Source organism: Prosopis cineraria, unplaced genomic scaffold (genome assembly GCF_029017545.1).
Source record: "Prosopis cineraria cultivar Desert tree isolate PC_DT_omini unplaced genomic scaffold, ASM2901754v1 PC12, whole genome shotgun sequence".
Classification (NCBI taxonomy): domain Eukaryota; kingdom Viridiplantae; phylum Streptophyta; class Magnoliopsida; order Fabales; family Fabaceae; genus Prosopis; species Prosopis cineraria.
The window spans coordinates 35908053-35922962 of NW_026555343.1; the positions used below are offsets into that span (position 1 = coordinate 35908053).

Below are 14910 nucleotides of genomic sequence, written 5' to 3' on the forward strand. Positions count from 1 at the left end.
AATAACCGTTAGTCCGCCATAAACAAATAAGAGTATAAACAAAAATGAACAAAGTATATAACAAAATTTATAGGAGTTCTGTCAACACATCTTTTATATTTTTTTTCATTTATTTAATATAAAAACTATTTTAATTGACAAAAAATAATAAAATTATAATTTTTCTCCTATAAACAATGAAAATAAAATTGCTCAACGAAAAAAAATAAAAGCATCATCATAGGTGTTAAAAGTAGAAATTATGCTTTTATTTCTCCTTAAATTATATTAAAAATAAAAAAATATCTTTTTCATATCATGTGTAATATGTATTGCTATAATATTACATGATAATAATTATATTAATAAAATAAAAACTAAATAATGATAAGGGATTTTTTAAAAAAATTAAAAATTAAAAAATTAATTTTAAATATTAAAAGGTGATGAAATTATATATAACTGTTTTAAAAGTTTAATAAAATTTTATATATTTTAGTCAAATTAATATGTTAAAAAAAAAAAGATAAACTCATATACTTCCTCGTGCAGGAGTTTTAAAGTTTTAATTAATTAAGCTAAGGAGAAAAAAAAAAATAGATACGGCCAAACTTGTCTTGGCCTTCTGCTACTTGCGGCAAAGGATCGTAATGCAAGAGAATTTATGGTATTTTTCTGCAATTTGATGTTGCATCTCGTCTTCAAGCTTGAGCTATAGCTCATCTTAGCAACCTGTCCATTCAAAAACCAAAGATCGAACACGAAGAAATTCGGAGATGAATCTTTACGCGGACGACCTTTCTGTACTCGACTTTAATTTCAGTTATTCGGATCCGATTTTCAACCCCTATGCATATCGTCGCTCTTATTTGACAAGCTCTTCGACTTCATTGTATGATATTGATGATGATTATGATGTTCCCGGTGATGGAAGGAACGATTCTGATGAGAAAAAGCCGGAGGTACAACATCCAAGTCCGCCCAAGCATCGCCATGATGGCACGTCGCCTCTGCCTTTGGGAATGGATTGGAGTCTTCCTCCTCGAAAATGGGTACTTTATCTTCTACTTGATCGATTTTTGAGTAAATTGTTAATGTTTACGGTGAACTCAAGATATAGATAGTGGTTTCTTTTGGTTGGAACTTTGAAGCTTTTATAGTTTGAATTTTCATTAATAAGTTGTGAGTTTGCTTTTGCCAACCATTGACTTAGATTTTTGCCATTAGGATGGACGTAATTCTGTTTGGCCTAATGATCCTCACGGGGGTTGGAGTTATTGCGTGACAGTTCCTTCGTGGGTTGTCCAGCCGGAATCAAGAGGTTCTGATTCCGTTGTAGTAAGTGCTTTTTCCCTTTTAAGAAAACTAAAGGAAAAGGATAGCTGAAATCGAATATTCAAACATACGGCAGGTTCAATGTTTGGGTTCATTTCCTCTACACTTTCTGTAAACTGTGTTTTTCTTTTCTTACTTCTATGGCAGAAGGCTAATATGTTCAAGGAAAAAGTTTCTTTTTCGTTTTCCCCTTTCTATAGAGTAACGAGACAGAAAACCTACCCCCCCCCCCCCCCAAATTCAAGTGGAATGAGACGCACTTGCTATAATGATTGTTGTCATATGCTATGTTTTCTCCTAACAATGTTACATTCTCACACTGCAATTTTTGTTTTGTGGAAATTGCTTTTTTTTTTTTTTTTCCCTCTACTCGAATCTAGAATCTATTTTTAGTCTTCTGAAATACAGGAAGAACTTTGTTTCCCTTTTTATACATATATAAATATAAGGGAGAATGACATTTAAGACCCTCTCTAGGAAATTTATCGTAATAAGGGTGTATATGTTTTGCATCAGATATTGTCTTATAAAAACATGCATATATTGTTGTTAAAGGATGAATCTTAACTTGTGTTTTTTGCTAGGATTTTCTTAAAAATTTAACAAAGTTCAGCTTTTAACAACAACATATGTATATTTCACAAGACAATATCCAATGCAAAAATTATGGGTCCTTATGGCGGTAAATTCCTTTGAGAGGGCCTTAAATGTCATTCTCCCTAAATATAATGCAGTTGTGTTGTGTGAGGTCTTATTGTATTCTATTAGGAGGCTGGTGAATTGTTTCAGACTTCTAGTCATTCTGCATTAAGCCTCTTCCCATATTTATTTAACCTTGTATAAAATTCTTCTCCTTAAGTCATTATATAATAAATGATAGAGCACAATGGCGTCTTGCAATCCATGTAGCCGACCCCACCTTGTGGGATAAAGGCTTGTTGTTGTTTGTTTGTTTGTTTGTTAAGTCATTATATGCTTTAACAATTTTTTGGCCATCATTTCTGCTTTAACATTTGAAAGTAACAGTTTTACAGGGTTCAAGTTGGCATACAATCCCCTGAAGGAATCACCACTACACGAGTTATCTTTCGCCGATTTAATGATTTTCTGAAGCTGTTTTCAGATGTAATTGTTGTTTTCAATGCATTTGAATAATTTTTTTTTTCTGCAGTACATTTCATTTATATAATGACAAGGAAGTATTATTTTCACTTTTTTCCAGTTGAAAAAAGAATTTGCTGTGAAAAATTTGCCCCCGGCTCCACCAAAGAAGTTATTGAAAGTTAAAAGCCAGAAAGTGTTGGAAGAGGTAGATCACTTACTCAAATTCTTCCACTTGTCTACCATGTAATACAACAGTAGTAACTGGTCCGTGAATCTTATTAAACTTGAATTTTGTTTAGCCCGTACTTTTTATTTTTAAATGATTGCATTTGTTACTTTCAGCGAAGGTGTTTGTTAGAGGATTGGATGGAAAAACTGTTATCAGATATTGATGTATCGCGAAGTGCTCCGGCAGCAATATTCCTTGAACTGGAAGCTGCTGCTCGATCAGGTATATTCTTATTCTTAGGTACACGTGCTCCACGCTGTTCCAGTTTACCAGCTGAATGATGCACCATGTGTGCCTGACAGAAATTTCCATCATCTATTGTAAACCTCTAAGATACTCCTTAGTTTTTTAAGCAAAAAACACACTCCTCCATTGTTGAGAAGAATGAAATAAAATATATTCCATAATGTTGCACAAACATATTAAGACCTCTACGTTGCTGTTTTTTCCAGCATTCCATAATTCACAGCAGATGTCAGGTGGAACTTCAGTTAATGGTACTACATCATATGTTCTCCAAGACGATCCACATGGTTCTGCATCTGTTGCATCAGATTCTGGCAATGATACTTCTTATGAAGTATCTGAGCTTGGAACACCAAGGCATGGAAAAGATGGGTATTCTGATCTGGACAATTCAATAGCAGAACATGACTTGATTAATTCAGCAAGAACAACTATTGGGCGTGCTGAATCCAACAAAGAATTTATTAAGGAGGATGCGTCAAAATTTTCCCTGGATAACATGCAAACTGACAATAGTGCTATAGACAAAGTCACTGAGAAAGCTACTGATATTAAAGTTCTCCGCTTAGATGGAACTGAATTTGTTCCCAAACTACAAGATAAGATGGATGGCCATGTTAAGAGATTGTCAACAGACAGCATTGGAAGTGACTTAAGTTCTATAAGGAATAGTGAAATATCAAATCTAAGCATGGATTTGTTGGTGACTCTTCCATCTGAGGGGCGACACAAGTTAAACAGAATTCTTGTTACCCTGCAGCAGAGACTGACAACAGCAAAAACAGATGTGGAAGATCTTTTAGCAAGATTAAATCAAGAAATGGCTGCTAGACAATTTCTCATAACAAAGGTATCTAAATGCACGTCATAAAATAGGATTAGTTCTTCACAACTTGCACCAATATTATGCCTTGGAAGATGTTGTTTCTAGACTTAAAATCAATGCCATTCTATTGATTTTATTCTGTATGTGTTTATCATATCTTAAGACATTGCTATCATGGAGTCAGTTTACAACTTGTTAATACTTTGGTGAATTTTTCAGGGGTATAAATTACATTGAAAAAGTGTCTTGTCTACTGAACTACAACAAGCTTTTAGAACTGTCCATACTATGAGTAAGTAAAATTGGTAGAACTTTCATTTGATTGAGTATTACGTAGTGAACCGTCCAGAATATTGTCTTTAGGATATCCAAAATGGAAGGCCACTACCCTGGTTTAAATTCCAGCTAAATTTAAATGATTTATCAATCAGCCAGTATTTTCCTGAGACCCTGGCCAGCTCTGCCTTTCCCCATTTCTGAGTAAAATCATTATAATGTGGTGAAGTTCTTTTTCTTTTATCTTGCATAATTAATATTGGATAAATGCTTGGAATTTAGATGGTGATAGTATTTTAGTGTTGAATTTGAAGGTATCATGCTCATGCTCTGTATTTCTTTATGCATCCTTATCTACCATCAAGCATGCTTATGTTCTTATGGATTGAGTAGCATTATTTGGAAGAGGATGGCTGACAAAACAAAGATGGAATATGCTTATGACTTGTGCGATTGCATTACTGTTATTGGTGTATGGTGACTGAACCAATTGTTTGCTAATTTATGTTTAAGTACATGGAAATGATGGCCATCTCAATGTTGAAATGCTAGATAGAAATTCTGGAACTTTGTTGGACTTCATATATTTGTAAGTTAATTATCTATTCATTTGTATCATAGGTTAAAGATTTGGAAGTTGAACTTGAAACAACTCAACTGAACTGTAGAGAGAATATGCACCAGGCTGTTCTAGCTGAAAGGGAAAGGTTTACACAAATGCAGTGGGATATTGAGGAACTTAGGAGGAAGTGCCTGGATATGGAAATCAAATGGAAGTCTGAAGAGGTGTTGTTTGGATTACTAATCTTCATTAACATCTCTTATCATACTGTTTTGGAGGCCCTTTATTGAACAAATCTAATAATTTAGGATGAAAGACTGCAAGTGGAGTCAGTGAAAGCATCTGTCGTTAAAGAAAATGAAATATTGCAGCAAGAGCTTGATTTTGCAAGAGAACAACTTGAGAACTTGCAGAAGTGTCATGATGAGCTTGAGATGAAATCAAAGGCAGATGTGAAGGTGCTAATAAAGGAGGTCAAATCCCTTAGAAGTTCTCAGTCAGAATTGAAGCAGCAACTCAGCGAATTGGTGAAGGAAAAACTAGAGGCTGAGGTATGGCTTCTTTCTAGTTATTGTACGTTGTAACTAACTACTGCAGTATCAATTCACGCATTTTCTTGTCTGAGAAATTATCAACTTCACTGGGTCCGTGGGTCTGCTTGTACATGGGCATCTAGAAAGAGCAAGACATGAGAGAAGAGACAGAGTGATGTAGTTATCCTCTTCTAACTAGTTCCTCTGATTTACAAGTACCGTTCAGATAAAGATTTAACATTCCTCTTTCTCTTGACTTTTTTTTTTTTTTAATAAAAAGAAATGGCTTTAACATTTTGGACTTTCTTCCATTGGTGTGTTGCTAAATCCAGTTAATTTCGTGCTGTTGTTTTACTTCTAATTCAGAGAAGTCTCCATAAAGAAAAGCAAAGATTGAAACTTTCATATGAAGCCAATGCAAAGTTGCTGCGTGAGTGTGGAATTCTTCAAAAGAGGCTTCAAGAGTGCAGTGTTAACTTTCTTGTTGAGGAGGAAGATAAACTAATTGTTGATACTTCTCCGTCTGATGCTTTGGATTTATTAGCAATGTCAGATAATCGAATTGGTCTCCTACTCGCTGAGGTGTGCTCTTCATCTTGAGTCATTTTTGTCCTTAGAAATGCCGTTCTGGTGTACTTAAGTTTGGAGTTTTTATACCTACACTTATTTTTTGTCATTTTTTTTTTCTAATTGGCTTTTTATACAGTATGCTTTTTTAATGGCCTAGTCTAGGTGGTGTGTAAGAACTCTTTAGTCCCGCCTGATTTGGTGAACCTTTGTTTTATTAGGATCCAACCATGCAATGGTGCAAGAACTTGTTTCTAAAGACCATGGCTAGCTTGTTCCTTTTTTTTCTTTCCTCCCTAGATTCATGCCGCAGTGATTTTCCAAATTTCTTAATAATTAGTGTGACTGGGTAACCTATATTCCGTGGATCCTTCTCCCTTCTGTCTTACTCTCCTACTCCAAGACATTAATTAAAGGGGTAGACCAAATGGAGTTTACCTCGGACACCCTCCTTACATATATCAGGGTGAGAAATTTGTATACTCCGACTCCAGTCCCTCTGCTGGAAGACTTAAAGTTGATAGAGGTCCCCTTCAGTTGTTGCCTTGGAATTGTCTCATTTCTAATATTAATTCATAGAATTGATAATTCAATTCATATGTATTATATTGACCTTAACTAATACCTATTTGGTTCACTTGTTAATGGTGCTTCATGATTTTCCCAAGTTGCGTTCACAAAGTTTTTATTTTTTGAAAGCTTTCATTTCTTGTATTTTGTACTTTCCATACTCCTTGCACTATTCACAATACTTTCTTTCCCCAGTTACCACTTTCATTTGCATCTGTTTTACCTTGCTATGAGAAGTGATGGATGAGGCAAAATTAACACAATGGCTGCCTTACAGCATAAAACCATACACCAAAATGTACAATTTAGATTCTGCTTTTGGCATCATTATGATACTCAGATTTTTGTTTTTTTGTAATCTACCCATTTTGTTGAATGTATTTTAGTGAAAAATTTGAGCGTGGTTGACTCATGCGATCCATGTTGTTGACTCTACTGTCAATGGAGCGATCATCAATTTTTTTGTTACTTACCTTCTCAGTGGTTTCTTTTTGCCGTCCACTTGCTGTTTTTCATGTGCATATTTACAAAATGTGAACAGGCGCAACTCTTGGCACAAGATGTAGAAAATGCTGCTGGTGCTGTAGATGAGACTCGCAGTACAACTTCAGGTGATACAGTGACAACTGACGATGAGCTGAGGAGGCTTCTGGCACACATGTTTGTAGACAATGCCAGTTTAAGGAAGCAGATCAATTCGGTACTTCGTCTAGCTCTGAATGCGACTGCTAAATCTGACGAGGAGGAGGAGGAGGAGGATGATGAGGAAGAGGAAATTAATTTGAGAAAAACTGTTTTAAGCCAGTTCTTAGAAAAATAACACAGTTGATTCTACATGTATGCTTGCAAATTAGTTGGTCAATTCTCTGTTATATTTTTTATTTCCCACAGTCCCTTGTATAATTTTTTCTTTATTTTGGCCATCCCTTGTGTAAATTCCAGAATAAATGAAAACTTTAGTCGCAACCATAAAGCCATTCTTCACTGCTGCGACATCTTTTTTAATCTAGATTATGCGCTTTACATGTCTCAGTTGGGAGAGGCTGAAGCTAATTCATACTTACAGTATGTCATTACTTATAAACCATTAACATTGGATTTGTCATAGACTTGATATAAAATATGAGGCGCATAATCTCGTTACCATGGATATTGGCCCCCCAAAAAAAGTACTCGCAACACAACACCAAATAAGGAGAATGATAATGATAATTAACAACCTTGTTAGAAAATGAATACGAAATAAGGACTTGTTTACAACTATAAAATTTAAGACTTCAAAATTTTACGACTCAAATTTCAACATTTCCAACTTGAAAATCCTTATTTTGTGTTAATTTTCTCACAATATCCTAAATCATCATTCTCCTAATTAAATATCTCTGACTAGTTTGCAATCTCACCATTGAGAGAAGCAACTCAGCATTTTCTTCTCCAGTTTAAAAACAAATTATGGCTACAGCAGTATTTGCTTTAACAGGGATATTTCGATCACATCTTAAATGTACAAGAAAAAGAAAAATAATTATAATTTTACAGCAAGAAACTTCTCTCTCCATTCAGGATACCTTTCTGCAGACTGGTAGACAATATTTCCAATAAATCCAAGGTCAATCAATGTAACTGCACTTGTTTTGGCCAAAATGTAGCTGCACTAACATGCGCAACGATGTGCCTCGCTCTTAGGCATCATGATGTATAGTTGCAGCCAGTGACATACCTCAGCTCATAATCACCTTCAACCTACTTATCCATACCACCAAGCATTCCCATCATCTCTTTAGAAGAACCCATCTGCTTCATCAAATTCTGTAACCCACCCATGCCCCCTATTTGCTTTAGCATCTGTGGAGGTAGGACTTTGCTCATGTGCTGGGCATTCATGTTTCGGGATAGAGCACTCATATCTCCCTTCTTTGGTATTTTAAGCCCTTTCATTTTGCTCCAAATCTTTGCAAGACGTTTGTACTCCTCCATCATCTCCATTACTTCCCTAACATGACGACCAGATCCTCGAGCTATTCGCATCATGCGCGACTCATTCATCAGCTTTGGGTTTGAACTATCTAACTCTGCAATTTATCAAAAGTTAATGGGAAAAGTGCATAGTTTCAATGAGGGTGAATTCCAATTATATTAAAGTTGATTTGTAATTATGAGGCTGAAGTTCAAAAATTATTAATTCATACTGCTGATTACCTTCGTCTGTCATTGAATCCATCATTGTCATGTACCGCTTAATTTTGGCTTGGCTTTCCTTTTCACGGCCTTTTGGCATCAATTCAGCACTAAATCCTGGAAGCATTGAGAACACCTACATGAATGAACCAAATCTCTTAATACAAGGGAACCAAACACTCGTTACTAATCTGCGTCGCAGTAGCACCATCAGATAAAATAAAATGAACAAAAGGAGGCAATAACCTGGCTGATTGGACCCATTTTAAGTATGTTCTGAAACTGCTCATACATAATCCTCAAGGTGAAGTTCCCTTCTGACAGCTTTTGAAGCAGTTCAGGCTGTTGATCCATAGGAACAACTTCATGAATCTTGTCCATAAATCCAGACCAGTCACCCATGCCTAATTAAAAAGACATTAGTTATGACATAACAATCAGTAAATATTTTCAAGAAATTGCGCAATCATGACTTATCATCCATAGAAAACATTAAGATATCAAGGGCAGAAAAGAAGAGAAATATAAAGTAGGGTATAGCCTAAATTCAGTCAAGATAAAAACCAGAAAAAGCACACACCTAACAGACGACTGACAAAAGGTTTAACATCAAAAACTTCAAATTCATCCATATGTTCTCCAGTTCCAATGAATATGACCGGACTCTTAGTTGCTGCAACACTGCACCCACAAAATTAATAGGATTAAGCATTCAAACCACAAAACTTAAAATACACATTCGTTTTCAAAAGATAAAGGCTAATAATTCATATCAGGAATGCAGTTCATACAGCACTCTCCATCAGAAATTCTGTTCTATAGACTGCTTAACTACGTCTAGCCTGGTGCATCTCACTACACATTCTTCATTATATCTCAGAAAAGCAATATATATACATATATGATTTAATCTAAATACAAAACACCAATTGGAAGTACAAATATTCATGTAAAATATCTAATAAAAATTTTGACTGGAAAGCCTTGCAGTAGATTCAACCTACTTCTATGTAATGAAGATATGAATCTTTAAATCTTTTAAAAATCTTCAGCATATAATGCAAATTGCAAAGTAGGGTATGCATATGCTAGAAGTTAAACATAATACAATTCCAGGAACTTCATCAAGAGAATATGCAGGACAGAGAAAAAAGACACGCAGACATGATATGAAGTGCAGAACAAACTGTAGATGAAAGCCACAAATATATCATTCATTAATGCTCTATTGCTTGAGGAGGAAGGAAAAAGGAGATGAACATTCATAACTCTTATCCAAATCCTTCATTAATGAAATGGTTACAGTTCCTTCCACTACTGCCAAAATTGACGAGATCAGTTGGTATTGAATAATATGACAAAGTCATTCCAGTGGCACTTACGCACTAAGAGCACCACCTCCCTTTGCATGGCCATCCATTTTCGTAACAATTACAGCTCCCACTTCAACACTTTGTTTAAATGCTTGGGCCTGATCAAATGCAGCCTGACCAATGCTGCTATCCATAACAAATATAACAAGATCTGGTTTCTGAACAATGCAAAGAAAAGATACAAGCAGTTATCAGTGTTTATAAGCAGGAACAATAAAAATGCGTCCATAAATTACACAAAAATCACACCGTTGCTTCTGAAACTTGGCGCATTTCTTCAAAAAGGGCAACTTCTTGTTTGTGCCGTCCACTGGTATCAACAATTATGAGATCACAGTTTTCTTTCTTGAATCTCTCCACACCTTCAACAGCAATTTTCACAGGGTCTGACTCCATGTAGCTGTGAGAAGAATTGGGAGCACGAAACTGAATAATTAAGCATTATGGTCAAATGCAATGAAATACAGTTGATTTAAAGGTTGCCATAAACAAATTGTATTAAGATTAGCAGATCCTAAGTCCTAACTCATTTGTAAAGAATGAAAATATGGCAGTAGGAATTAAAGGGTTTACAAGCTAGATGATAACTTCCAAAGCTGTAGGCCCCTGGCTCAGTCAATGCTAAAGGCCATCTTGCACCATGAACAACACACCCGTACCCTCACTTCTCACAAATACAAAATGCAAGGTACTAGATAGATTTCAAAAATGCATGTGTCATTGGCCTATTGCACAATTGAAAACAAACCTTTCACCAAGATATATACACCAAACTATGAGACAACAGAATATCATAAACTACAAGACCTAAAATAAATAAATAAATAATTGATCCCTACCAGCAACCATGCACCATTCTTCTGGAAGGATATCTTCAGATTTTATCACCAGAAAGAAAGAGCTAAACCTAGTGGAGATTATTCACCTCATAGTATCAAGAATAAAGAACTTGGGATACATGGGAATATGGGAATTAGAAATAAAAAGGGGTAATTAGGGAAATTAGGGATAAAATGGTAATCTGGGTATTTGGGTATATTCTATATAAATAGAGTATCCAGGGTACAATGGAGGGTGTAAATGAAACCAGTCTCTCTTTTTGTCTATATCTCTCTTCTTAACTATCAACGTATCAGAGCCAGCTCTCCGGCCATGTCTCCACCGGAGATGCGGCCCTTGACTGAACGCATTGGCGACTTGGAACATTGCTTGGAAATGCAATCCTCATTACTTACAAAGTACTCAACAGGATCTAGACCAACATACTAACAATATATCTGGGATTAAAACTACCTTATCTCAGTTTATGAAGGCGATTTCTGATAAGCTTACACGCTAGCAAATCAACTATTGCATTCCCCTCCACTTCAAGTCGGTGAACCCTCCAACCACCTCCCCAAGCACCCTCCGTCACTCTCCCTCGACCTACAACCTCTTTCCCTCCGCCCCTAATAGCAATCCCACCACCACCACCCCTTTCTCTCGACCAGCGACCCCTTTTGCCTCAGCACCGCCTCTCCCCATTTTCACACCACTGCCTCAATTCAGGTCCTTCCAAGGTCTTCTTCCCACACCACCTAACTCATACTTTGTTTGTACCAAGAGTAGCAAAGTTGCATTCCCTAAATTTGATGGCACTAATTTCCGAGGATGGGCTTACCGCTATCACCTATTTTTTGATGTGGATGGAATGCCCGTTGACCAGTGTATTCATCTTCTTAGCATCCACTTGGAGAAACATGCCCTGCGTTAGCACTTAGCCTTTACTAAACAGAGGCATTTGGACAAGATATCTTGGGAAGAATACTTCCACGAAATGGAAAGGAAATTTGGGGATATAAAAGATGAAAGCCCTATGATTGCGATAAAGAAACTGCAGATGCAAGACTCTGTCGAAGAATATGGGGAGAAATTTGACAAGTTGCTTACCGAAGCCAACTTATCAAAGGCAGTAGCCATGCACTGCTTCATCGGAGGTTTGCACAGCAACGTGCAACAGGGCATCCTTAGTCTCCAACCAACAACACTGGCCAGTGTGATGACAATGGCCAGACAACAACTTGCTGCCATTAAAGCGATTCATGACCACATTCCATCTTTTGCGCTGCCAACTCACAAGCCTTCCTCTAGGTTCTCGTTGTTCTACTCATCTGGGTCTTCTCGTTTGCCTCCTCCAGTGTTATCAAGTTCCAGGTCTGACCCGGTTACTAAACCCATATCCACTAATGACCCAGTTACTAAGGCCATATCCACCACAAGCCCATTAGCAAGTTCAAACAGAACCCATCCTTCAGCACCTCTAATTTGGTGTCCTCTAGCTCTAGGCCCTCAAAACAACTTTCAAAGAGTGAAATGGACGATCAAAGGTGTAAGGGCTTGTGTTATTGGTGTGACGACAAATACAGCAGTGCACACCTTTGCCAAGATTCACAGGTATTTTCCTTGATTGTTGAAAACAGAGCAGAGATATTTGCAGACACTCAAGAGGAGATGGCACCAGAACAAGTCGTATATTAGATATAGGTTTTAACTTTTCATCTTTGTATGATCCTTGAGGACAAGGACCTCTTTTAGGGGGGAATATATTGATACATGGGAATATGGGAATTAGAAATAAAAAGGGGTAAATTAGGGAAATTAGGGATAAAAGGGTAATCTGGGTATTTGGGTATATTCTATATAAATAGAGTATCTAGGGTACAATGAAGGGTGTGAATGAAATCAGTCTCTCTTTTCGTCTATATCTCTCTTCTTCCTCTATCAACTTGTGTAAAAGATAACAAATAAGTAGATAAGATATGAGACGTCCAAAAATATAGGAGTGGTTGTGCTCCACAACTCTATAAATTTTTAACAATGACATGACCATACTAAATGTTGAGTCAACATAAGTTACCCCTTTCCAAAAAATAAAATAAAATGTTGAGTCAACATAACTTCCCCCTTTGCAAAAAATAAAAAAAAATAAAAGGCAAATAAATGAGTACCTCCCATAGAAAGGGATCTTAGCTTTAGTGGCATTTTGTTTCAGTTGATCAAAAGCTCCTGCCCTGAATGTATCTGCACAAACTAGAGCAGGCTTCCAGCCTTTTTTCTGATGATGATATGCATATTTTGTACAAGTTGTGGTTTTTCCCGATCCTGAATCATTGTTTTAAAATGTTTAAACATCAGATAATAATTGCAATTTTTTTTTCTTTACAAGGATAAGGACCAAGCAATAAAGCTAAAACATGTGTGGCTTAGATATATGTATAATTGTCTATTATTAAATTGGACATTCATGCTTGAAGGTGGTTCTTATACATACTAATATCATTTGAATCGACTGAAAAAAAAAAAAAGAAGCATAATTTGATTAAGAAGAAGGCAAAGCCATTCAATAGGAAACAAACCTTGTAATCCAACAAACATGACGACACTTGGTTTTCCTTTTTTTGGAGTGAAAGAGGGTTTCCCAGGATCCAGCATTTTGCAGAGTTCGTTAAAAACAGCCTAGAAGCAAAGGAGCCCATTAAGGATATCAATAACATACTGAAACAACTGCATATCAAACTACAAGAAACTAGCATAGCTTTACAATTGAGCATGCAACCCAACCAGCCCTCAAAGAGTAGCATTTGCAACAGAAAAAATGGCCCGTGGAAAGAGTTAAGAGGTGAACAATAAACGTTTAATTCATCACCGTAAGAATCAAATTCAAGTAGACAGATCTCAGGGACTTGCTGACATAGAGAAATTATATCAGCCACAAGGCACACCGAAAGAGCTGACAGATTCAAGTAGCCAGAGACCACCAACTTTTCAGCATTGAGTTTATAGTTTTCCGGATCAAACAAACATCTAAATAGCTTCACGCGCACACAATTGTTGTTAGCCAATATGTCACCCCAAGGCAACATAGTCCTTTGAACTTTAAGTCCTTCATTTCTTCCGAAAGTAGAGGGAAAAAGTCACAAATAATGTCTCGATGACTTGATGATTTTGTTCATAGGCCTAAAAAGAAATATTAAAAAACAAGCAGCCCTCTCCCAATGAGGAAATAAACTAACTGACGAGATTTGAACCATAACTGATAAATCCACCTCCAACCACGAAATAACTAACAAAATCAACACTATGCCATGCAGCAGGAATATAAACAAGCAGCACAACCTTCAAACTGCATCCTACCGAATCTATCAGGGGAAAAAGTATTGACAATTTTACAGATGAATACTCAAGGAAGTGTTATTTGCTTCACTATAAATTTTAATGCAGACAACGGGCATCAAACTTTGCCTCAAAAATACAATTGGATTATCTACCAGTAGAAATCAAGCCAAGCAAAATTTGTAAATATCCTCTAAGAACTATTCCCCTAAGAATTTGAAAAGTTTATATTCATTAATGAAAGGAACCAAAAAGGACCGAATTTAACAGAAAATCGTACTTGTTGAATGATCCTGCGTTTGTTGTGGCCAGCAGCGAGATCGTCGAGGTTGACAATCTTCTTGATGTTAGTCTGCATATCTCGTACGAGTTTGAATTGAACATCAGATTGAAGAAGAGCACGGGTGATCTCGTTAAGACACTCATTGAGAACCTTCTCATCGATTATGGTGGCATTGCTCATCTGCTGGAGAGCACGAGATATGCTCCCCCCTAACTGAGCTAGAACCATCTTGGCCGCTTGAAGAAGGAACAACAGATAAACTTCAGAGTTTGCGATCAATTGGAGAATTAGGGTTTGGAGGATGAAAACGGAGAACTACAACGAGGAAAGAGGTTGATTGAAGCTTTGGGGGGGTGAGATTCGCCTTTCAACCGGTGGCAAGATGACGTCAAACGGTAATCAATACGCGAACATTGAAGCTCATCTTGGGCCATGGCCCATTACAGCATGACCTTTTATTTTTTTGTACAACACAGCGTAACCTTTTAATAACTGATGTGATCCGTACTTGTTCTGTTGTTCATCTACTGTTATTCTTTTTTCCATAAATATTTAGTTGTTATAAATTTCTCCCTCCAATCCAGTTTATTAGATGTTTCTAGAAGCTCAAAATGATCCATTTTATAAGCCGCTAGTTAATGGAGATGTTTTGTTTCAAATTAAAATTTTTAAACTATCCTTATCTTTACTTTACCAT

General features: G+C 36.5%; 2 protein-coding genes across 2 annotated transcripts; one reads left to right on the top strand and one right to left on the bottom strand.

Annotated features, from left to right (window-relative positions):
- Positions 1–575: 575 nt before the first annotated feature.
- LOC129287853 (PX domain-containing protein EREX) lies at positions 576–7200 on the top strand. The gene is made up of 10 exons (XM_054924100.1): positions 576–1031; positions 1207–1317; positions 2341–2439; positions 2537–2623; positions 2761–2869; positions 3100–3743; positions 4617–4781; positions 4866–5108; positions 5457–5672; positions 6769–7200. Exons 1-10 carry the CDS (start codon positions 756–758, stop codon positions 7045–7047), a joined length of 2229 nt encoding a protein of 742 aa, XP_054780075.1. The 5' UTR covers positions 576–755; the 3' UTR covers positions 7048–7200.
- A 432-nt stretch (positions 7201–7632) lies between these two features.
- On the bottom strand, positions 7633–14570 carry LOC129287854 (signal recognition particle subunit SRP54 2). Its single transcript, XM_054924101.1, has 9 exons — positions 14211–14570; positions 13174–13273; positions 12766–12919; positions 10028–10178; positions 9788–9936; positions 8986–9086; positions 8652–8809; positions 8427–8541; positions 7633–8299 (listed from the first exon to the last, which is right to left on the bottom strand). The coding sequence occupies exons 1-9, from the start codon at positions 14439–14441 to the stop codon at positions 7971–7973; spliced, it is 1488 nt and encodes a 495-aa protein (XP_054780076.1). The 5' UTR covers positions 14442–14570; the 3' UTR covers positions 7633–7970.
- Between the last annotated feature and the right edge of the window lie 340 nt (positions 14571–14910).

Excerpts from the sequence above, each read along its gene's own strand:
- LOC129287853 (XM_054924100.1), top strand. The coding sequence starts at position 756 with ATGAATCTTTACGCGGACGACCTTTCTGTACTCGACTTTAATTTCAGT. Across the intron at positions 2,624-2,760 it reads GCCAGAAAGTGTTGGAAGAG|CGAAGGTGTTTGTTAGAGGA; the intron begins GTAGATCACTTA and ends TGTTACTTTCAG. Across the intron at positions 5,109-5,456 it reads AGGAAAAACTAGAGGCTGAG|AGAAGTCTCCATAAAGAAAA; the intron begins GTATGGCTTCTT and ends CTTCTAATTCAG.
- LOC129287854 (XM_054924101.1), bottom strand. The coding sequence starts at position 14,441 with ATGGTTCTAGCTCAGTTAGGGGGGAGCATATCTCGTGCTCTCCAGCAG. Across the intron at positions 13,274-14,210 it reads AACGCAGGATCATTCAACAA|GCTGTTTTTAACGAACTCTG; the intron begins GTACGATTTTCT and ends CTTTGCTTCTAG. Across the intron at positions 10,179-12,765 it reads AAGATCCCTTTCTATGGGAG|CTACATGGAGTCAGACCCTG; the intron begins GTACTCATTTAT and ends TTCTTCTCACAG.